This window comes from Gopherus flavomarginatus, chromosome 4, assembly GCF_025201925.1.
Source record: "Gopherus flavomarginatus isolate rGopFla2 chromosome 4, rGopFla2.mat.asm, whole genome shotgun sequence".
Lineage (NCBI taxonomy): Eukaryota > Metazoa > Chordata > Testudines > Testudinidae > Gopherus > Gopherus flavomarginatus.
The window spans coordinates 200775593-200799214 of NC_066620.1; the positions used below are offsets into that span (position 1 = coordinate 200775593).

General features: G+C 45.2%; 2 protein-coding genes across 2 annotated transcripts in view; both read left to right on the plus strand.

Moving 5' to 3' along the window:
• Positions 1–21161, plus strand: part of LOC127049726 (uncharacterized) — a 202186-nt gene extending 181025 nt beyond the window's left edge. Inside the window, exon 2 of the mRNA XM_050950969.1 lies at positions 20575–21161. Within this exon, the coding sequence (XP_050806926.1) occupies positions 20575–21080 (506 nt within the window). The 3' untranslated portion in view covers positions 21081–21161. The remainder of the gene's footprint in view (positions 1–20574) is intronic.
• EVA1A (eva-1 homolog A, regulator of programmed cell death) overlaps positions 1–23622 on the plus strand; it is a 345582-nt gene that overhangs the window by 58136 nt on the left and 263824 nt on the right. The gene's annotated exons all lie outside the window — the stretch shown is intronic.

The window sequence follows — 23622 nt, forward strand, 5'->3', positions numbered from 1 at the left end:
TTTATTTTTAATTCTGATTGTAATGATTGTAGTTCTGTCTGTTCAAGGAATGGGTATGTTGTGTGCAAATAAGCGATGGTTTGAAAGGGAGTGTATCTCCGCAAATTAATAGAATTTTGCAAAAATAACTTTTTGGGGAGGGGACAGTATTTCATCTCTACCATTGTTACAAAGGCCCTGATCCTTCCAGGAGCTCTGTGTAGTTGGAACTAGAGATCTGTTTGCATGGAGATTTTTGCAGGAGTGAGAGGCCTAAGTTAGCACACTGAGGTCACAGATCAAATCAGAGAGACCTTATTACAAATCTAGGGCCGATGACCTTTCTTGTGATACGTGGCCCAACCTTTAGCTCCTACTAGCATTGCAGAAGTTCGACAGGTGTATCAATATACAATAATGTCCCAGTTATAGTGCGTGGAGAAGCTTTATATCTCAGCAGATAAGGCTGAAGCCAGATTTCCATAAGTATGTACATGGCATCTGTTTAGTTAGGGTCCAAGGACTATGGCTCAAGGCATTTACTGGAGATTAGCTACCTCCTGCAAACTAGTTATGAGTCACAGGACCTCTGTAAATCATTAATATCTGGGAAATACCCTTTGTTTCTATCCTTCATAGATACATTAAGCTGGATATTTGTATGGATTGACAGGTAATGAATAGATGCCATGTCCATAAAACAACAATCTCTGCACAGTTACTCTCCCCATACCGTAAGAACTGCCATATTGAGTCAAACTAATCTAGCCCAGTATCCTGTCTTCTGACCATGGTCAGTGCCAGATGCGTCAGGACAATTATTGAGTGATCTATTCATCCCGTCCCAGCTTCTGGCAGTTGGAGGTTTAGAGACACTTGGAGCATGGGGTTGTGTCCCTGATCACCTTGGCTAATAGCCACTGATGGACTCATAGATTTTAAGGCCAGAAAGGACCATTATGATCATCTAGTCTGACCTCCTGCACAATGCAGGCCACAGTGTCTCACCCACCCACTCCTGTAACATACCCCTAACCTATGTCTGAGTTACTGAAGTCCTCAAATTGTGGTTTAAAGACCTCAAGGTGCAGAGAATCCTCCAGCAAGTGACCTGTGCCCCATGCTGCAGAGGAAGGCAAAAAATCTCCAGGGCCTCTGCCAGTCTTCCCTGGAGGAAAATTCCTTCTTGACCCCAAATATGGTGATAAGCTAAATTCTGAGCATGTGGGCAAGACTCACCAGCCAGCACCCAGGAAAGAATTCTCTGTAGTAAATAAGTTCCCATCATATCTAACATCCCATCACAGGCCATTGAGCATATTTACCGCTAATAATCAAAGATCAATTAATTTCCAAAATTAGGCTATCCCATCATACGATCCCGTCCATAAACTTATCAAGCTTGGTTTTGAAGCCAGATATGTCTCTTGCCCCCACTACTCCCCTTGGAAGGCTGTTCCAGAACTTCACTCCTCTAATGGTTAGAAACCTTCGTCTAATTTCAAGTCTAAATTTTCTAATGTCCAGTTTATATCCATTTGTTCTTGTGTCCACATTGGTAGTGAACAGTCCCAGTCTTTTTAATTTCTCCCCATATGGAAGCCGTTCCGTACTCTTAATCATTTTTGTTTCCCTTCTCTGTACCTTTTCTAATTCTGATATATCTTTTTTTGAAATGGGATGACCAGCACTTTATGCAGTATTCAATGTGTGGGCTTGATTGACACATTAAAAACTATTTAATCACAAACTGTATTTGAGTGCTAGTGTTAGTGGCTAGTTGCTGAAGACAGATGTTTACAGGAAACCTCTGCAATTATACAGTCGGCTCTCTTCCTCCCACCATGAGCATCATTCCCCTTTCTCAAGGATACTTTCCTACGGTGCTTCAGAGCAGTGCAAAAGCTGTAACCTTATGTAATGGAAAGGGAGGGTAGCTGGAGAGCAGTGTTGTGGCTTTTTAGTCTTCCTCCCTGAAAAATTCCTGTCAAGAGAAATTCTTTGCAAGAAACTAAAAGGGAAATTTCTGAAAAAGCCTCTGACTTGTGAACCCTTGACCAGATCCATAGCTGGCATAAACTGGCATAGATCCACTGGAGTCATTGAGATTGCAGTGAAGCTACACCAGTTTACACCAACTGTGGATCTGACCCATGCAGTTTCTCCTAAACCAGCCTGTTTGTTTTAAAGTGAAAACTCTTCTTTTTGGTCCCAAACAAAATTAAAATGCAGAAAAAATTCCATTGAATTTGCACTTCTCTATAATCAGCTGAGATTTTTCCCAGTGCAGGGAGAACTTCCTTCTGGCTCAGGCTTCTCTCTTGTTTCTAAATTATATTATTAGCTCTTTCTGCTCGGTGACTTTCAGATGTGACTTGCAGCACTTCTTGATGCCTTCCTAGACTGTGCATTGACTAGGAAAATAGCTTCTGTTTAAAATCATTAGGGTTTTAACATGGTTATTAAGTACTAGTGTAGATGGGCTTTCACACGTGTTAAAAATGTGCTATCTGGTTGTTGTCAACCCTAATCTGGGATTAACTACCACCAGCTAGAGTAAGAACGGCCATACTGGGTCAGACCAAAGGTCCTTCTAGCTTAGTATCCTCTCTTCCAACAAAGGCCAGTGCCTAGTGCCTCAGAGGGAATGAACAGAACTGGCAATCAAAAACGTGATCCATCCCCTGTTGCTCACTCCTAGCTTCTGGCAAACGTAGGCTACGGACACCATCCCTGCCCATCTTGGCTAATGACCATTGATGGACCTATCCTCCATGAATTTATCTAGTTCTTTTTTGAACTCTGTTATAGTCTTGGCCTTCACAGCATCCTCTGGCAAGGAGTTCCACAGATTGACTGTGTGTTGTGTGTTGAGAAATACTTCCTTTTGTTTTAAACCTACTGCCTATTAATTTCATTTGGTGAACCCTAGTTCTTGCGTTTTGAGAAGGAGTAAATAACACTTCCTTATTTACTTTCTCCAACCAGTCATGATTTTATAGACCTCTATCATAGTCCCCCTTAGTTGTCTCTTTTCCAAGCTGAAAATTCCCATTTTTATTTATCTTTCCTCATGTGGAAGCTGTTCCATACCTCTGATAATTTTTGCTTCCCTTTTCTGGAGAACTAGTGTCTCTCACTTTTAGGTCTGGTCTACACTAGGAAATTAGCTTAGTATAACGATATCACTCAGGAGTATGAAAAATCCCCACCCTGGAGTGAGGCAATTGAACTGACCTAACTCTCAGTGTAGACAGCACTAAATTGATGGGAGAATTCTCCCATTGCCCTAACTACCATTTCCCATCGGCATAGGTAGCATCTTCACTGAAGTGCTACAGCGTCACCACTTCAGTGTTTTAAGTGTAGACAAGCCCGTTAGTATTGCACAAATGCCCTTAACAGAATTCAGATTAGGGCCTTGTTTTGCAGCTAAACTATATGGCTGATTTGGGACATTTCCCTTGGTATAGAGTAGGCCTAGGAGTTACTAACTGAAGTAGCTGCTGTTGACAAGTGCCCCCAGAGTGGTGTTCTTTTCAGTTTTGTTTACACTGTATTCCACCAGTTTATTATCACGTTATATCATAGGAACTTTGACTTCTTACTCCTGTTCCTGTAGCATGTTCTGCCTCTTGGTAATGAAAGATTAGAGCAAGAGAAAGCCAAGTAATTAGTTACTTTCTCCCATGGAGAAGCTTATGTTTCAGTAACAGAAACTGACTTAATCCTAATCTTCTGCAAATGTCACTCCTAAGAGATTTAGGAAGGCTCCCTTATCTTGAGGGAGCTTCTGAAAAGGCCAGTGCATTCTTGCTGTGTCTTGTACTCTGATGTTATTGGGAACCTACCTAAACCTACCTATTGTAACTCCCATGTGAAATAATACAAGTGGTCTCCATGGTGAATCTCTGAAATCACATACACCTTAATAAGTCAATCATGGTTTGCTACTATGCTGAGAGGACTGGGAACTTGAGCAATGATATAGATGGGAATCAACACCAGCATCAGGAGGGGACAAGGACTTGTCTTGGTTCCCATGTTCCCTTCCCATTGGAGTCTTGGATGACATTTTTTCCATCATATTTATATGGCATTTATCAGAGGGGTAGCCATGTTAGTCTGGATCTGTAAAAAGTGACAAAGAGTCCTGTGGCACCTTATAGACTAACAGACATATTGGATGATGAGCTTTCATGGGTGAATACCCACTTCGTCAGACACATGTCCATGACCATGTCTCTGACGAAGTGGGTATTCACCCATGAAAGCTCATGCTCCAATACGTCTGTTAGTCTATAAGGTGCCACAGGACTCTTTGTCGCATAAGGCATTTAGTGGCAGATATATCCTCAAAGATCATCTGCTTTGTGTTAATACAACACTGGCACAACACCAACCCATTATAAACACTGTAGAAGAGACTGAGGGTACAGTGTATAGGTCTCTTCCACTTGTCCAACAATGGCCTCCTTTCTACCCTTTCTCATAACCTAGACACTGATTGGTGAGAACTTTCTTCTCTCAAACTGCCTCCTTAGCACTCTCCACCATGTCGGCTGCCAGGGATGGACAGATGATCTGTGAAGCCTCGCCATGCAGGTGGAGGAGTCCCAGCCATGGATTACCCTCTCTCTGAATACGGAGGATGGAAGGAAATTAGGTCTTATATTCCCTCCTATCCCAATGCTTGAAGTGGGGAATAAAGCTGTAAATTGCTGGTGCATCATGGGGCTTCCAGCAATTCTTGTGCTTTAAAAACAACCCTCTGAAATCCCCTCTTTTCAAATCTCACATTTTTGCTCCCTGGTCTTTACCTATTAATCCCTTTCTTCCTCTGCTGCTATGTACACCTCTACCCCGATATAACGCGACCCGATATAACATGAATTTGGATATAACGTGGTTAAGCAGTGCTTGGGGGGAGGGGACCTGCGCACTCTGGTGGATCAAAGAAAGTTCAATATAATGTGGTTTCACCTATAACCTGATAAGATTTTTTGGTTCCCAAGGCAGCGTTATATCGAAGTAGAGGAGTATTTCACTCTGTAAAGTGGTTTGAGGTAGTGATTTGTGTGAAAGACACTGCACCAAGTGGCATAGGCATTGCCCAGCGTTCCTCTGCCATGATCCTTCTTACTGTTGTACTTTCCGATGAACAGACAAATCCAGTTCCAGTCTTGTTCAGTGATAAGCAGTTTGGGACAAAGTGCAATATTATTGTTCTCAATTCCTCTATGTTCTGCTGCTTTAACTGCCTCTTAATGGAGTATTACAGAATGCAAGAGAATACCCCATTAAAGGTATTGAATGTGCTTACTACTTGATTGCAGTTGTATCCAACAACTATATTGAAGTTTGTCAGAGAAACCAAGATGGGATGGTTTTGGAGATTTCATGGTCCAGCTACCATTCAATGAAGCTGCCCTTATTATGCCAGTGGACTAAGGTGCAGCCTTTTTTCCCAGCTATTTTTTAGTTGCTTCTTACGATGAGCTTTTGGACTAATTAGCCCAGATGACTTGTCCACCGAAAGTGGATTAGGGAGAAGGAAGCAAATGACGAATAAGCCTTGAATGCCTATTTTGACAGGGTTACTATTTTTCTCTTTTATCCCAAATCTGATCCATCTCTTTCCTCTGTGGGTTTCAGAGCCCGTGACAAAGGCCTGACATATCCCTTGGAGGCCTCTTCATCACTTTAAGCTGCCCTTAGATTTGTTATTGGTTTGGTCATCAGTAATTCTTTTCCCTATAAACATCTTCCACATCCCCCTAACACACACACCAATTCTCCAGGAGAATCAGGAACTGAAGCATTGGCTCCTTTTAAAATCAACACAGATTCTTTAAAAAAAGTAATTGGGGTGGGGAAAAAAATCTTTCAGCTGTACATGTGTATATATTAATGTTAATAATATGTAGTGCTTTATAAACGTTGAATTGCTAATTCCCACAGTGCTCTCTGAGGAAGGTTGGTGGTCACATCCCTATAGCAGATTTGGGAAACTGAGGGTATGTCTGTGCAGCAATTAAACCCCCGCAGCTGGCATGTGTTAGCTACCTTGGGCATGTGGGGCTATAAAACTGTGGTGTAGATGTTCGAGTTCAGGGAGCCTGCAATTAAATGTTTCTATGCAAACCTTAATTTAAAGCCTTCCCCTGTATCAGTAGGATTGGTCTTTAAATGGGATTGTGATGTTTATTGAGCATTATTTTAAATGTCAGGGTTCATAATGATTTGGGTTGTGACTATGGCAAATGTATTGCTTTTGGATTATGACCAAGTGGGATTAGCCTAGGGCTGACTCACCACTCTGTTCACCTGCACAGACCAAAGTGTTCATAATTGATTAGGATCTGGTGATTAATCAGTTAATGCAGGGATTTGGTTTATCAGCTGGGTACTAAACGGGAGACAAGAAGAGATAGGGGGGCTGGAAGTAAGAAGCCCAGGATCTATCAGAGGCAAGACCCCTTGTGCCAAGAGGGGTATAGTGCAGCTTGGGAAAAGCCTTATGGTGTTGAAGCCGCAGAAGATACTGTGAATAAAATACACTGTGTTGAGCTTATGTACGAGTGCGTAAGGGAGCACACCCTGTGTATTGCAATACTAACTACTCGGAGATCCCAGTTAGGATTGCAACTCCGTTCTGCTAGATGCTGCACAAATGCCTACAAAGACACAGTCCCTGCTCTGAATACCGTACAGTCTTAAGTCGGATCCTGCAAACTGTGTGGATGCGTCTTTGTGCCAGTGTAGAGCCTAAGTTACTTCAGTAGGGCTCCGGGTAAGCATGAGAGCCTGTCGCAGGAGATCAGCTTAGGAGCTGGGGCCTAAGAAGATAAATGACATATGAAGGCTATATAGGAGAGAGATACAAACATTTTACTTGACTTTACAAAAGTCTTTCTCTTTTTTCTGAGGTGCCTGTTACCAGAGTATCTAAGCTTTGTTCAAAGTCAGGGGGAGTCTTGCCATTGATTCCAATGAGAGTAAATCCTGCCTGTTGACTCCACTGGAATTACAAATACAGTATGAGCAAGGGTTTGCAGTTGTGATCCATGCTTTTGAATATAATGCTATGTGCTTCACAGCCCTGATGCCTCACTCATCCTAGAAACTGGAAAGGTGGGGTCCTTCTGATGTTTACTGTTACGCTTGATCATAAAACTGAGATGGGGAAAGCCCTCCCCCAGCCTCCAGGCTAATGGAAAGTAGAACCATTCCCTCCTTCATTGTCTTGTGTCCACAGGCTGTTTTAAGTTTTATGGCTAATGGGCAGCATAGCCTGGTTCAAGGTGCTTTTTGGAGAAAGATGATAGTTCTGAGGTTTAATACTGACATAACAGGTAAAGCGTTGTATCGATTTGTTGTTCTGGCCCATTCCCAAGTGACATGCCAACCCCTTATACAAAACCCTCTATTGTTTACCAGCAAGGCCATGCACATGTAGCATGCTGCAGTCCTTGTTACTAGAAGCAGCGTAAGAGTCAAAGAGAAATACAATTATAAGGTTTAAAGATTAAAACTAATTCTCAGTTGTTCAATGGAGTGAACTGCAAATGGTTATTAAAGTCTTATGAGCTGCTTACAACAAGGAGATGACATTATAGTGTGTGCAGAGGAGTGAGATTTCCAAAGCATTACAACTTTTAATTTAGAGATTTAATCTACAAGCAATTAATATAATGTTCTTTCTGTCTTGTCACTAGAGAAACTTTAGTTCATTAAAACACTTTGGTTGAGGAGGAGAAAGGAGAGGTAAAAGCCCTGATTCAGGAAAGCATCCCAGTTCACAAAAATGCGTAAGCCTGTGCTTAGGGATTATGGCTCCCATTGAAGTCAATGAGGTGTCAGCACATGCTTACATGCTTTTCTGAATCAGGGCCAAAGTTAAGGTCACAGTGATTCCAGGAGTAATTTAAAATACATTAGAGATCAAAAGACAAAAGCTGAGTTGGTTATTTTGTTGTGGGTCAGAAGGTCATGAGCAGGGGCGGCTCTAGCTTTTTTGCCACTGCATGTACGGCAGGCACGCAGCCTTTGGCGGCTTGCCTGCGGGAGGTCCCTGGTCCCATGGATTCGGCGGCTTGCCTGCTGGAGGTCCCTGGTCCCACGGATTCGGCATACCCGCTGCCGAATTGCCGCTGAATCTTCAGGACCGGTGGACCTCCCGCATGCGCGCCGCCAAAGGCAGCCTGACTGCCGCCCTCACAGGGACCGGGAGGACGCCCCCTGTGGCTTGCCACCCTAGGCAGGCGCTTGATGTGCTGGTGCCTGGAGCCGCTGCTGGTCATGAGCTGTAGTTCAAGCAAGGACTCGTTGATCAGTGAGCTATAGGATATTACATATGATTTGAGGGGAAGGACAAGCTGATTCTAAAGTAGCTTTATTCACTAACCAAACAGATTAATAATAATAATAATAATGTTGTCTGAGACCTCACGGTTTGCTTGGCACCATACAAATATTGAAGACATGGTTCCTGCATCAAAATATGGATATTCCGAACACTGCAGACACTTGGCTTGCAAGTAGCTCTTATACATATAGCCTCATTTCACTACTCAAGCAAGCTTTTGTATGGTTGGGCCCTATATCATATGTAAACGGTATAGCTCAGTCAATTTATATGTCCATCCTTGAAGTGGTGTAGTAGTTTTGTTTTTGACATATGTAGGGCCTGTGCTTGGTGGTTGAAAATGGAAGCCCTCGCAGAAGTGAGTTTGGAGCAGAGTGAATAGAGTGATCAGATGTCCTGATTTTATAAAGACAGTCCCAATTTTTGTGTCTTTTTCTTATATAGGCTTCTTTTACCCCCTACCCCCTGTCCCGATATTTCACATTTGCTTTCTGGTCACCCTAAGAGTGAATCAGAGCAGATTTCAGACACCGTGGATTTCAGGGGCATTTAGGTTTGGGGTTAAGTTTCACTTTCTAAAGCTAGGGGCCAGCTACAAAATATTGATCTGAGTGTAGATTCCAAATCTCTCCAAGTTTCAGAGAGGAATCTAGGGCTTTGATTCAGGCCCAAATCTGGTTTTAAGAAATGTTAAATTTTATTTTTACTGATACTTTCTAGGTCAGGGGTTCTCAACCTTTTTCTTTCTGAGGCCCACCCCAACATGCTATAAAAACTCCACGGCAACTGGTTTTCTGCATATAAAAGTCAGGGCAATTGCCTGGAGCCCATGTCACAGGGCCCCCATGAAGCTATGTTGCTCAGGCTTCAGCTTCAGGCCTGGGTGGCAGGGCTCCGGGCCCTGGGCTTCAGCCCTATGTAGTGAGGCTTCAATTCTCTATCCTGGGCCCCAGCAAGTCTAACACAGGTCCTGCCTTGCTGACCCCCTGAAACCTGCTCGCCACCTGGAAGGGGGCTCCAGACCCCTGGTTGAGAACCACTGTTCTAGGTGAAAACAAGAACGGTATATGACCATGCCTGTCCATATATGGTAGCACATATGCCTTCAACTTATATACAACACCCCAAACAAACAGACAAGGTATGTCTCTAGTCTACTGAAATATCATTATAACTTAGTCTACTCAGTAGCAATAAAGGTGATATTTTCAAAAGTGCTCAGTATTGGCCTCACTCTGCTCCTATTTAATGTCAATATGACTTTAATGGGGGTGGGGGGCAGGAGGGGAGAGTTAGACCAGTGGTTATGAAAATCTCAGCTAAGTGGTATATTTCTCTTGGAGTTGACTCCATGTTTGTTTGCTGTCACTTCAGAGCACTGTAAGCCTTCATCCTCAGTAAATAATATATATGTTTTAGATCAGAGTCTCCCCTGTGAAACCTGGTGTTTTAGTCCATCCTCCGTTCACAAGGCTGGTGTGCGGAGACCCTGGGAAAGAGGATGTAGTGTTGATAGGACACCAGGCTGGGCATCAGGTTTCATTTTCTGCTTCTGCCACAGACTTCCTGTGGGATCTTGGATAAACAGCTTCATTTTTGTCCCATTTCTCCATTTGTAAAACTGCTGCTTCTCCAGCTTTGTAAAGTGCTTGGAGATCCATGCATGAAAAGTACAAAGTATTAGTAAGCATGATAGGGATAAACAGAAGTCAGAATACTTCTTCCAACAAGTAATCAATCTGTCTGGAACCTGAATATTTTATAAATGAGCTTTTTGATATTATTTTTTATTATGGAAATCCCCAACCCTTGAGGTTGCTTTCCCAAAGAATCCAGAATCAGCTATAGCCAAGAGTACTCAAAGTAAATCAGGTCTTTCCAGCTCCTTTCAGGCAGGGGGCCCAGAAGGGCCTGATTGGGATTTGTATTCCAACAGCCTCCGTCCACTACCCTTCCACATGGGAGAAACTTTCACAGCATCCTGATGTCATCAACACTTAGCTGCAAAATGTAGAGATTGGACATATTTTCATTTGTTGCATTGCCTTTGGTTGTTAGCTCTCCTTCATCCCAACCGTCTCCTAATGCTGTAACCTCCATTATGTTCCCACTCCATCTGAATCCTGTATTTCAACTGGGAGAGAATTAAACTTACTTGGAATTTTTCAGCAAACTGTTTTTCACCCACAATGCCTATTTGTCAAAACTAACATTGTTTGTGAAACAGCATCGGTTTCAACAAATCTCTCGACTTGAACAATTTTTGGGAAAAAGAAAAATGTTCAAAATTGTTAAAACATCCCATTTCAACATTTTCAAGCAAGAAGTTTAGGGTTTTAGAATTTAAATGATTTTTCATTTTGAAATTTTAGTAAATTTAGATAAAAAAATGTCAAAATTAAAACTACGCTGTTTGAAATGATCAAGATGAAACTTTTTTCAGATGTTTAGTTCTTAAAAGCTTTCAAGATTTTGACTTTGGGGAAGTTTTTGTGTATCTTGAAAATATTCCCTGGATGGGAAAACCATTTCGTTTTTTATCCCAACTCTAACAGATAATTCTGTTTGACCTGTGCCTTTATGGATAGTACTTGGGGAAATTCTAGCTGTTTTCTACTGCCGTTGCTTGATTCAGGCCAGAAACAGCTCTGTTGTTTTTTGGTGTGGGGAAGATAACCTATGCTCTGAAACCATATACAAAAAGTTTTCCCCTCCTTCTCTAGAGGGGAAGCCCAAGATATATGCTCTTGATTTATCCCCTTGAAGGGACGGTTCTGCTTGGCGGAACTTGAGGCATCCTACCAATTCCTTGGTGTTGTTTTTCTCCCTCTGATCTTTCCCCCAGCCTAACCTCTGGGCCCAGGATGAGAGAAGGTAAAGGGAAGATGGAGTTACAATTTGTTTGACATTTGGCTGCTCCATCTTTTGCATATCACTGTGTGGCTGACAGGATGTTTCTTGCAGAAAATACCTTGCATGCTAATCTCTGTGCATTAACTGATCACAACATAAATGCTTGTCCATTAATCCACTGCCTTCCTGTATGTCTTTCATCTCCTTGCTTTCCAGCATTCTCCTGTTTCACTTTTTCCCCTCCTTCATCTTTAACTCCTTTTTAATACAACCTATGTCAGGTTCATAGCTCCAGGCTGTAGAAACAGGGACAGATATTGTAAGCAGATGGATAGATGAAGTTAATAAATATGCCACCCAAAGTTGAAAGCTATCCTTCCTGCAAGGACTGTCTAGATTTGATTTTCTGACAGATATATTTCCATGTCCACTGACATCAATAGCCTAATGGCTTTTGTGCAGTACGTTAGCTAAAAGTATACAACATACATGTCATAAACAGATGGTTAAGGGTTAATGTCTCTTTTACCTGTAAAGGGTTAAGAAGCTCAGTGAACCTGGCTGACACCTGACCAGAGAACCGATCGGAGGACAAGATACTTTCAAATCTTGGTGGAGGGAAGTCTTTGTTTGTGCTGGTTTTTTTGTTTGTTGTTCGCTCTTGGGGCTAAGAGGGACCAGACATGTACCCAGGTTTCCTCCAATCTTTCTGAATCAGTCTCTCATGTTTCAAAATAGTAAGTACTAGCTAGAAAAGGTGGATTAGTCTTATGTTTGTTTTCTTAACTTGTTAATGTGTATTTTGCTGAAAGGATTTTTACCTCTGTTTGCTGTAACTTTGAATCTCAGGCTGGGGGGTGGGGAAGTCCCTCTAGTCTATATGAATCTGAATACCCTGTAAGCATTTACCATCCTGATTTTACAGAGATAATTTTTACTTTTTCTTTCTTTAATTAAAAGCTTTTCTTTTTTAAGAACCTGATTGATTTTTTCCCTGTTTTAAGACCCAAGGGGATTAGGTCTGAACTCACCAGGGATTGGTGGGGGAAAAGGGGGATGGGAAGGTTAATTTCTCTCTGTTTTAAGATCCAAGGAGTTTGGATCAGTGTAGCCTCTCAGGGTAACCCAGGGAAGGGGAAAGGAGAGGGGATGGTTTATTTCTCCTTGTTTTAAGACCCAAGGGGTTTTGGTCTTGGGTTCCCCAGGGAAGGTTTTGGGGGAACAGAAAGTGTGCCAAACACTATATTTTGGCTGGTGGCAGCGTTATCAGATCTAAGCTAGGAATTAAGCTTAGAAAGGTCCATGCAGGTCCCCACTTTTTGGACGCTAAAGTTGAAAGTGGGGGAAAAAAACCTTGACATGGTGGCAGTGGTGGGATTGGGTTTAAAAGCAAAAGCCAGTAGGATTTTTTTTCTCTCCTTTCTAGCTGCTTGGATACAGCCTGAGAGGATTGGGATTAAAAACCAAAGCCAGTGAGTTGTTTTTTCTCTCCTTTCTGGCTGCTTGGAAGGCAGCCTGAGGGCAGAGGTGTTAAGTTTTTTAACAAGGGTCTTTGTAAGAGGAGGCTCAAGCTGTGAGCCAGCAGATAGCCAGCAAAAGAAATTTACAAGTGAATTGTTTTCTTTCTTTCTAGCTCTCGGGCATAGCTAGTTAGAAAATCTCTGTTAACCAAGCAGTCAGTAAGCTGCAGAGGTAGTGTGGCCAGCACAAGAAAGCAAAAAAAAAAAAAAAAAATGAGCACCAGGGAAGCAGTTAAACAGGAATGGGCAAGACTGGATGCAGAAGAAAAAGCCAAGGAGGCTGACCACAGGAGAGCTATGGAGAGGAAACAAAAAGAGCTAGAAATGAGAGAAAAAGAGATTGAAGAAAACCTGGGTGCACGTCTGGTCCCTCTTAGCCCCAAGAGCGAACAACGAACAAAAAAACCAGCACAAACAGAGACTTCCCTCCACCAAGATTTGAAAGTATCTTGTCCCCCGATTGGTCCTCTGGTCAGGTGTCAGCCAGGTTCACTGAGCTTCTTAACCCTTTACAGGTAAAAGAGACATTAACCCTTAACCATCTGTTTATGACAAATGGCTTTTGTGCAGTACATTAGCTAAAAGTATACAACATACACCCAGATGATCATGATGATAATACTATTGGTTTGATTTTATCTACTCATTACATTGGCAGGTTGTATGGTAGAAGTTTTGAAATTTATTAAGAACTAAGTGTTTTCTTATTATTTTGGTTATTTTGCTATTCAGATTTTGAGTATCTTATTTAAATTCTCAAGCTGCAATGACTGTTTGAAACATATACTAGTAATGCTATTTAAATGCAGAAAGCTAGATCTGAAAATCAGAATTCAATCAGAGAAGCCATAAATTATTACATTTTAAGAAGGACTTTTTACTTAATTACCAGAGCCATTTTCACTTAAATGTTCTACCTCATAGTCACTTGTCTGCAACTATTTGATCCTGCAGTGAAGCTGAACTCATGATGTCACAGATTTCTTGGCAGCTGATTTGTCTGGTCATGAACTAAGGATTATGACTTCACTGCAAAAGAAGTAGTTGGGCTGGGAGGGAGAAAACCCATTTTATTTACAAACATCTTCAATAACAGGAAAAGGGAAGAAACGAGCACCATCAAGAGGTAAAATGTTGCAGTATATCTCTTTAGCTAGCGAAGTTCAACATATCAATTAAAAATTAAATGCATGTATGGAACCTCCCTTTTGCTCCCTGTTAACATACTCATCTGTGTGTCTCCCCAACCTGATGGCTGATCACACACCATCTGTTCTATGAATTTTTCCTACCCATTGCTTCACTCTGGAGGTCATTTCTCCCTGCCAGTATTTCCCCATTTACCTTTGAAGGGACTGTTCATCCCTCACCTCATATCTTTCCCCATGTGCTTTGGGGGTTCTTCCTTTCCTCCTCAGGGGATTCTCCCTCTGGATCCTGTTCCCTGGAGGGGGAAGGGAGAAAGAACCTGCTTCTGTGGGGCTCAGCAGCAGAAAGAGTGGGGAGACTGGGGCTCTGTGGCAGCAGGGCCCAAGGAAGGAGAATGGAAAAGAGGGAGAAAAAGACTGCGGGCCAGGTAACAGCAGCAAGGAGAGGAGCTGGGGCCCGCTGGAAAGGAGCCTCTTCTAAGCCTGGGTACAGCGGCCACCGAGTGCACAAAGGCTGCTGGGGAAGAGGGAGGTGAAGAGAAGGAGCCCAGTCTGGCACAAGGTTGCTTGTCAGCTTCTCCTGCTCTGGCTCTGACTCTGACTCCCTCCTAGACCTTTGCCCTGGTTCATACTGCATGTTAGCTAATGTGCAGTAACTAGCCCAGTCCACTTGCTGCCACTAGAACCCACTGTCTGTCTCTTCACTAGGAAACAAACGTGCCTTCATATCTCATGTTAGCTAACACATGGTCACTTACACGAGGTAAAATCCTAGAGAATGTAGGTTTCACGTTAGTAGGGTGTGCTAAAAACTATGAGGAGGCTAGGGTTTATCTCAACCTACTAACTAGTATTTAAACTACAAACCACCCTAGTTTCACTGGGCTTCTACCTCATGTTCGTTACTGCATGTTAGCAGTAGTGTAGACTGCAGTGTAGACTAGGGATCGGCAACCTTTGGCACGTGGCTTGCCAGGGTAAGCACCTTGGTGGGCCGGCTGGTTTGTTTACCAGCAGTATCCACAGGTTCAGCCGATTGCGGTTCTGATTGGCCGCGGTTAATCGCTCCAGGCCAGTGGGGGTTGCGGGAAGCGGCACGGGCCGAGGGATGTGCTGGCCTCGGCTTCCCACAGCCCGCATTGGCCTGGAGCGGCGAACCGTGGCCAGTGGGAGCCGCGATCCGCAAAACCTGTAGACGCAGCAGGTATACCGGCCCGGCCCAGCAGGGTGCTTACCCTGGCAAGTCGCGTGCCAAAGGTTGCCGATCCCTGGTGTAGACATAACCTAAGAAAAGGGATGTATTCTACTCCCCAGTAAGGAACTCTTCATGGAGATAAGAGACTCAGTGAGGGCAAAGGTGGCAGAACTGGGAGATCAGATTCATGGCAGGTTGCCAGTGAAATCCATGGGTTGCTAAAAGTTTGGGCACCAGTGGGCAATAGGAAATTCATAACAGAAATCTTAGAAATGTGGATATTTTCTTTAATTATTTGTATGTACATATCTATAGCAGCCACTGCCTTAATGCTTCAGTAAGTCTATCACTGAACTTACAAATAAAGACCAAAAAACTCAGCAAGGTTTGGTGATCATGTTGCAATGCTTCGTGCAGCTGCATTTCTTCCATGACAGGCTGGGTCTAAAGGTGAAACTTACATTGTCTTGAGCAGCAGTTTATAAAATGAATCCTTGGTCATTTTTATAAAGATAAATGATGCTGTTGGTCAAGGGGTCAGGTTCACAGGAAGGCCTGTTCTTACCTCCCTGGAGTCTGGTGCAGGACAGTTTGTTTAGCTGAGAGGCGTCTCTGCTGACAGCAAAACTGAGAGGTATTGAAATGTTACCTACTGCAATGATAAACTGCACTCCACCGTGCATATGTTAGTTTTAACGTTGTAAAAGAAATACCAGGTCTGTCAATGCATGCTGAGAAGTGACTTGATAATGGTTTAAAAGTACCTTCATAGGGAAAATATACCAAGGGTTCTTTAACCGAGCAGAGAAAAGCAAAACATTGGGTTAAATATAGGAGTAACTGGGTAAAATTTAGTATCTTGTGATATACCGGAGCAGAGGTCAGACTAGATGAGCTGAATGATCCCTTCTGACCTTAAACACTCTGAATTTATTTCATTAGTTTGTAGCAACATCTTTTGGGCTTGGGTACCTAGTTTTAAGGTTTTTACGTCCTTTGAGGAGGTGGAGATCTGTCACTTAACACTAGAACTGGTTTCAAAAGTGACCAATTTCAGTGAAAAGTTTCTGTGTGAAATTGCGGTGAGTTCTCTTTAATCAGTACTAGAAGGCAGGAACAGTGAAGATATTGAGTTGAGGGTCACAGTCTGTCAGTCAGGGAGTGCTGTGTGACTTGCACTGTGGCTGAGATGTGGGACTCTTTAGTAAAGTGGTCAGGATAGGGTTAACTGCATTTCCGAGAGGCTGATGGTCGGAACCGTGCTGCACCTCTTTCTTACTTCCTGTTTTAGTCCATGAGCATCTCCCCCACACCTAGGGTTGCCAACTGTCCCGGTTTTGCCAGGAGTCTCCTGGAATCAGGCCCTGTCTCCCGGAGGCCACTGAAGCCAATCCAGGAGATCTGAGGCGACTAGAAGTCCAGTGGCATAGTGGGGCTAAGGCAGGCTACCTACCTGCCCTGGCCCTGAGCTGCTCCCAGAAGCGGCCGACATGTACCTGTGGCATGTCCCACGTGCCACCCCCACCTTGAACCGCAGCCAATGGGAGCAGTGGGAGTGGTGCCTGCAGGCAGGGGTAGCATGCAGAGACCCCTGTCCCCCTCCCTGCCCAGGAGCCGCTGCTAGAGGGATGTGCTGGTTGCTTTCAGGAGCTGCCCAAGATAAGTGCTGCCCCCCTCGCCCACCGTAACGCCCAGCCCCGAGCCCCCTCCTGCACACAAACTCCCTCCCAGAGCCGTGGGTGAAAGTAATATTAAATTCTTACTGGTATGGGGGCTGGTTCCAGTCCCTGGAAGGGGCGGGGCTGTGGGGGTTGGCCTCCCCCAGCCAGTCCATCTGCGCTGCCTGGCCCCTGCCGCCCAGGGCTCTGGCTCTGGCTCTGGCTCTGGCCGCTGCTGCAGTAGCGGTGGCAGCAGCTGGGAGCCTTGAGCCCAGGGCAGCTGCCCCTTTCGCCCCTCCGTCAGCGGCCTGGGGGCGGGGACAAAAGGGGCAATGATGTTAAAGCACCCCAATGCCCTGCCCGAGGCTCAGCCCAGAGCCCACACCCACTCCTGCACCTCAACCCCCTGCCCCAGGCTCAGCCTGGAGCCCCTTCCCACACTCCGAACCCCTCGGCCGCACCCCCAAGCCCAAAGCCTGCACCCCCTCCTGCACTCTAACTCCTTGCCCCAGCCTAGTTAAAGTGAGTGATGGATGGAGGGAGTGGGGCTAGAATGAGTTGGGGGAGGGCCTCAGAGAAGGGGCAGGACAGGGGCGTGGCTTGGGGAAGGAGCGGGGCAGGGAGCAGGGCAATGGTATTTATGTTTGTGCAATTAGACAGTTGGCAACCCTACTCCCGCCCCATTCTATTTGATGCAGTGAAGTAAAGCAGCAAGTTCCTAGCCTGCGGTGCTATGAATTGACTTATTTTGTTGCTCTCCGCAGTCCGTTGACAAAAGGGATCAGAGTGCGAATGGAGCTGTCTGCCTTAGTTCTCCCTGTTTTAAAACACAAACCAAAACAGACCCATGAGATTCATTCCCAATTTGAAATACTCCCAATCTGCAGCACAGGATATATTTGTTATAGATGTGTACCTGATTTTGTGTTCTACTCTATTGTACCTGCTGTGCCTTTAGTGGGGACTTGGTCACCCAGTGCCGGTTAACTTCATTGGGAACTGAGTGTCTGCAGTTCATAGGCAGCTTTGTAACTCTCAGCCTTTGACCAAAAGCTTGTTGAGGAGGAGATCTGCTAATTCCTTGGCCCACATCACCTGTGGTACAGCACTGTATACACAGGCGATTCATGGTGCTTCACAATAGATGAAGTGTGAGTTGAAAATTTGGCAGTAGGGAATTTTTCTCCTTCTCCAAACTTGGGCCAGCTTTTGAGCTGTGAAGTTTGCATGGAAGCCCAAAGGGTTGCTTGCTCTGCTTGTGCTCAAAGCTGGCCCCAGTCTTGGTGCTTGGTTCCTCATTATTATGAATGGGGAATTCAGCAAATGCTTCCATAATTTCTTCATGGCATAAAATGATGTAAGGAGTGATCAGCACAGCAGCTATCTGCTTGGATCTGGCTGCTTCTGTGTTCACTTGAGCTGCTTTTAATCCAAATAATAATGCAGTCCATACACAGGCATAATTTCTATTGGCCTCAGTGGGAGTCTGGCCTGAATAAGGAGTTGGCCAGTGATGTAGTTTAGTAGGTAACTGGTTAAGAAAGAAATGTCCTGTGGGGATGCAGTTGCCATCACAGCTGTGAGGCCCAGAACAGCTCAAAGTGCAATGCTGCAAGAGAAATCCCCTTTTTGTAGCCTATATGTCAAAATAACTGCTTTGTGTCAAAACAGCACAAATAGCCTTTGGCCAAAAGCTTTCTAAAGTGCTGTTTCTTGGGGGCTATTCTGTTTTACCTATTTGTGGTCCCTATACAAGGGGTTAGCATGCCGTGCGGCTTAATAAATTCCAGTGTCGGATTTCCATTGTCTCTTTGTTGCCAAGGAAGCCAAATATTATTTCTCTCCTCGAGAGAAGCTCCTAATACAATGGAACTGCATCAATGCGGAAAGGGAGAAATCCCTGTAGGAAAACTGCTTTTTCCCCCTTCACTTTCTTCTTTTACATGGGTGGCTGCAGGAATGTAGCTGAGGCCTGGTCCACACTACGCAGTTAAACCGATTTTAACAGCGTTAAATCGATTTAACGCTGTACCTGTCCACACTACAATGCACTTTATATCGATTTAAAGGGCTCTTTAAATCGATTTCCGTACTCCTCCCCAACGAGAGGAGTAACACTAAAATCGATATTAACATATCGATTTAGGGTTAGTGTGGCCGCAAATCGAAGTTATTGGCCTCCGGGCGGTATCCCACAGTGCACAACTGACTGCTCTGGCCAGGTATCTGAACTCTGATGCACTGGCCAGGTGTACAGGAAAAGCCCCACGAACTTTTGAATTGCATTTCCTGTTTGGCCAGCGTGGAGCTCTCATCAGCACAGGTGACCGCGCAGAGCTCATCAGCACAGGTAACAATGCAGTCTCCTGAGAATAGAAAAAGAGCACCAGCATGGACCGCATGAGAGGTACTGGATCTTATCGCTATATGGGGAGAGGATTCAGTGCTAACAGAACTCCGTTCCAAAAGACGAAATGAAAAAATATTTGAAAAAATTTCCAAGGCTATGATGGGAAAAGGCCACACCAGGGACTCAGTGCAGTGCAGAGTGAAAGTTAAGGAGCTCAGACAAGCATACCAGAAAACCAAAGCAGCAAACGGAAGATCCGGCTCAGGGCCAAAAACATGCTGCTTCTACGCTGAGCTGCATGCAATTTTAGGGGGCTGCGCCACCACTACCCCCCCTTGTCCGTGGATTCCGAGGTGGGGGTTATAATCTCAACCCTGGCTGAGGATTCAGCGGAGGGGGAAGATGAGGAGGAGGAGGAGGAAGAGGAGGACGACCTTGCAGCGAGCACACAGCACTCCATTAGCCCCAACAGCCAGGAGCTTTTTGTGACCCAGATGGAATTGCCCTCCCAAGCCACTAGCCCAGACAGTGAAGCCATGGAAGCGACCTCTGGTGAGTGTACCTTTGTAAATACAAAGCATGGTTTAAAAGCAAGCGTTTTTTAATGACTGATTTGCCATGAGGGCTTGGGATGCATTCACAGCCAGTAAAGTTACTGCAAAAGTTTGTTAACATGTCTGGGGATGAAGCGCTCCTGAAGGTACTCCAAAAGCCTTTGCAGAAGGTTTCTGGGCAAGGCAGCCTTGTTCCGTCCACCATGGTAGGACACTTTACAACGCCATGCATGTAGCAAGTAATTGGGTATCATTGCATGAGAAAGCATAGCTGCATATGGTCCCGGGGATTGCTGGCATTCAAGAAACATCCGTTCTTTATCTCGCTCTGTTATCCTCAGCAGAGTGATATTGTTCATGGTAACCTGGTTGAAATTAAGGAATTTAATTAAGGGGACAGAGAGATGGCCATTTTCCTACTGGGCTGTTGCTTAAAAGAAAGCCTTCCTGGCACGTAGCAAAGCGGGGGGAGGGGAGGGGTAATGGTGCTGAGCTTTTTAGCGTTTGGCCAGCAGGAATCTTCCCAGCTACCAGCCACGCGGTGGGGGGGGGGGGGGGAGAAAGGAGGGTGATTAGCAGTGATCTTCCATGATACCAGCCATGCGGTGGGCGGAGGGGTAAAGCAATCCTAGAGAATTGGATTGGGGAGGGGAGGGGTTGGCGTCTGCCGGAAAGAAGCAGGGCACTGTGTATATGAAGGCTGGAGAAGCTGTGGCTTACCATGACCGCATGCAAGCTGAATTGTGATTCCCGGACCTGCATCTGTGAGATCTGTAACACCAGAGCCGCAGGCACTCAATATTAAAAAGTTTCCAAATGCGACCTTGTAGTGAAATCACATGTGCTATGTAAGGTGAATAGTGTTGTTCACTGTGAAAGAGTATAACCATTGTTCTGTAAAATGTATCTTTTTAAATCCTTCTCTCCCTATTTTCCCTCCCTCATGCAGCTGCACATTTTTCAAGCCTCCCTACTCCATCCCGAAGGCTAGCTCAGATAAGGCAGAGGAAGAAGAGGACGCGAGATGAAATGTTCTCTGAAATCATGGAAGTAACCCGCAATGAAAGAGCTCATCTGAAGGAGTGGAAGGACGTGGTAGCAAAGTGCAGGAAAGATGCCAGTGAACGTGAGGATAGGAGAGATGCTCGAGATGAGAGGTGGCGGCAGGAAGATCAGATGTGTAGGCAGGAAGATCAGCGGTGGCGGGATGCAACGCTGGAGCTGCTGCGTGATCAAACTGATATCCTCCGACGTCTGGTGGATCTTCAGGAGGAGCAGCGGGGTCACAGAGTGCCGCTGCAGCCCGTGTTTAACCACCCTCAGTACTCACCATGTTCCATGTCTTCCTCACCCAGACGTGTAAGAACGCGTGGGGAAGGCTTCGTTTCCCACCTCCCACTCCACCCCAGTGGACAGTCCAACCAAAAGGCTGTCATTACATTGAAATGTGCTTAATGGCCTTTTCCTTCCCTCCTATCCTCCTCCCAAACCACACCCGGGATACCTTGTTAATTCTCTTCCTCTTTTTATAATTACATGCTTTTTAAATGATAGTGACTTTATTTCCTTAAGCAAGCTGTAATCGAAGGGGGAGGATGGGTTGCTTACAGGGAATGACTTTTAATAAAGAATACATGCTTTTTAAATGATAGTGACTTTATTTCCTTAAGCAAGTTGTAATCGAAGGGGGAGGGTGGGTTGCTTACAGGGAATGACTTTTAATAAAGAATACATGCTTTTTAAACGATAGTGACTTTATTTCCTTAAGCAAGCTGTAATCGAAGGGGGAGGGTGGGTTGCTTACAGGAGGAGTCAATAAAGGGGGGGAGGTTCATGAAGGGGAAACAAACACAGCAGTCACACCGTATCCTGGCCCGTGATGAAACTCATTTTCAAGGCTTCTCTGATGTGCACCGTTTCCTGGGTGAGCTCTTCTAATCGCCCTGGTGTCTTGCTGTGCGTAATCAGCGGCCAGGTGATTTGCCTCAGCCTCCCACCCCACCATAAAGTTCTCCCCCGTACTTTCACAGAGATTGTGGAGCACACAGCAAGCAGCAATAACAAAGGGGACATTGGTTTGGCTGAGGTCTGAGCGAGTGAGTAATGTGCGCCAGCGAGCCTTTAAACGGCCAAATGCACATTCTACCACCATCCTGCACTTGCTCAGCCTGTAGTTGAACAGCTCCTGACCACTGTCCAGGCTGCCTGTGTATGGCTTCATGAGCCATGGCATCAAGGGGTAGGCTGGGTCACCCAGGATAACGACAGGCATTTCAACATCCCCAAATGTTATTTTCTGGTCCGGGAAGTAAGTTCCTTGCTGCAGCCGTTTAAACAGAGCAGTGCTTCTGAAGACGCGAGCATCATGAACCCTTCCTGGCCATCCCACGTGGATGTTGGTGAAACGTCCTTTGTGATCCACCAGTGCTTGCAGCACCATTGAAAAGTACCCCTTGCGGTTTATGTACTGGGTGCCCTGGTGCTCCAGTGCCAAGATAGGGATATGGGTTCCATCTATCGCCCCCCCACAGTTAGGGAATCCCATTGCAGCAAAGCCATCCACTATGACCTGCACGTTTCACAACCTTTCGTAGCAGCAGCTTAATGATTGCTTTGGCTATTTGCAGCATAGCAGCCCCCACAGTAGATTTTCCCACTCCAAATTGATTCCTGACTGACCGGTAGCTATCTGGCGTTGCAAGCTTCCAGAGGGCTATTGCCACTCGCTTCTCCACTGTGAGGGCTGCTCTCATCTTGGTATTATGGCGTTTCAGGGCAGGGGAAAGCAAGTCACAAAGTTCAAAGAAAGTGCTCTTACGCATGCGAAAGTTTCGCAGCCACTGCGAATCGTCCCACACCTGCAAAACTATGCGGTCCCACCAGTCTGTGCTTGTTTCCCAGGCCCAAAATCGGCATTCAATGGGTAGAACCGCCCCCATTACCAGCAGGAGCTGCAAAGCGCAGGGGCCCGCTGTTAGGGAGAATTCAGTGTCCATGTCCTCATCACTGTTGTCGCCGCGCTGCCGTAGCTGCCTCCTCCTCGCCTGCCTTTGCAGTTCATGGTTCACCATAGACTGCACGAGAATGCGTGAGGTGTTTACAACGTCCACGATTGCGCTACTGATCAGAGCAGGGTCCATGCTTGCTGTGCTATGGCATTTGCTCAGTTCACCCAGGAAAAAAGGCGCGAAATGGTTGTCTGCCGCTTTCAGGAAGGGAGGGGTGAGGCTGTACCCAGAACCACCCATGACAATGATTTTTGCCCCATCAGGCACTGGGATCTCAACCCAGAATTCCAAGGGGCAGGGGAGACTGCGGGAACTATGGGATAGCTACGGAATAGCTACCCACAGTGCAACGCTCCGGAAATCGATGCTAGCCTCGGACCATGGATGCACACCGCCGAATTAATGTGCTAGTGTGGCCGCGTGCACTCGACTTTATACAATCTGTTTTATAAAACCGGTTTATGTTAATTCGAAATTATCCTGTAGTGTAGACATAGCTTAAGTATGGGCTGACCTCTTCCGCTCTGGCCAGAGCCTCAGCTCGTGCAACTGGGAGTGGCTCCTCTGAAATCAATGGAATCTTTACACCAGCTGGGGATCTGGCCCTGGAGCTCATTATCTCCAGACAGTGATTCTGTTGGTATGGAGGGCTTCCACTTGTCCCTGTGTTCCAGGCCAATCCTTTCCCCATTTTACTTATCTTTTCATGGCACCCTTCCTTATGGCATAAAAAGGAACACCTACAGGTATCTATCTTAGGCACTTCGATGGTGCCAATTACTGTAATGTCTGAGCACCTTACAATCTTTAATTAATTTAGCCTCATAATCCCCTTGATATGAGAGACATAATATTATCATATCTGTGGGGAACTGAAGCAAGGTCATCCCGGGAGTCAGTCTGCGGCAGAGCAGGGAATTGAACCCACATCTCTTAAATCTTAGGTTGGCATGCTAACCTTTGAACCAATCTTCCACTAAATCAGCCTT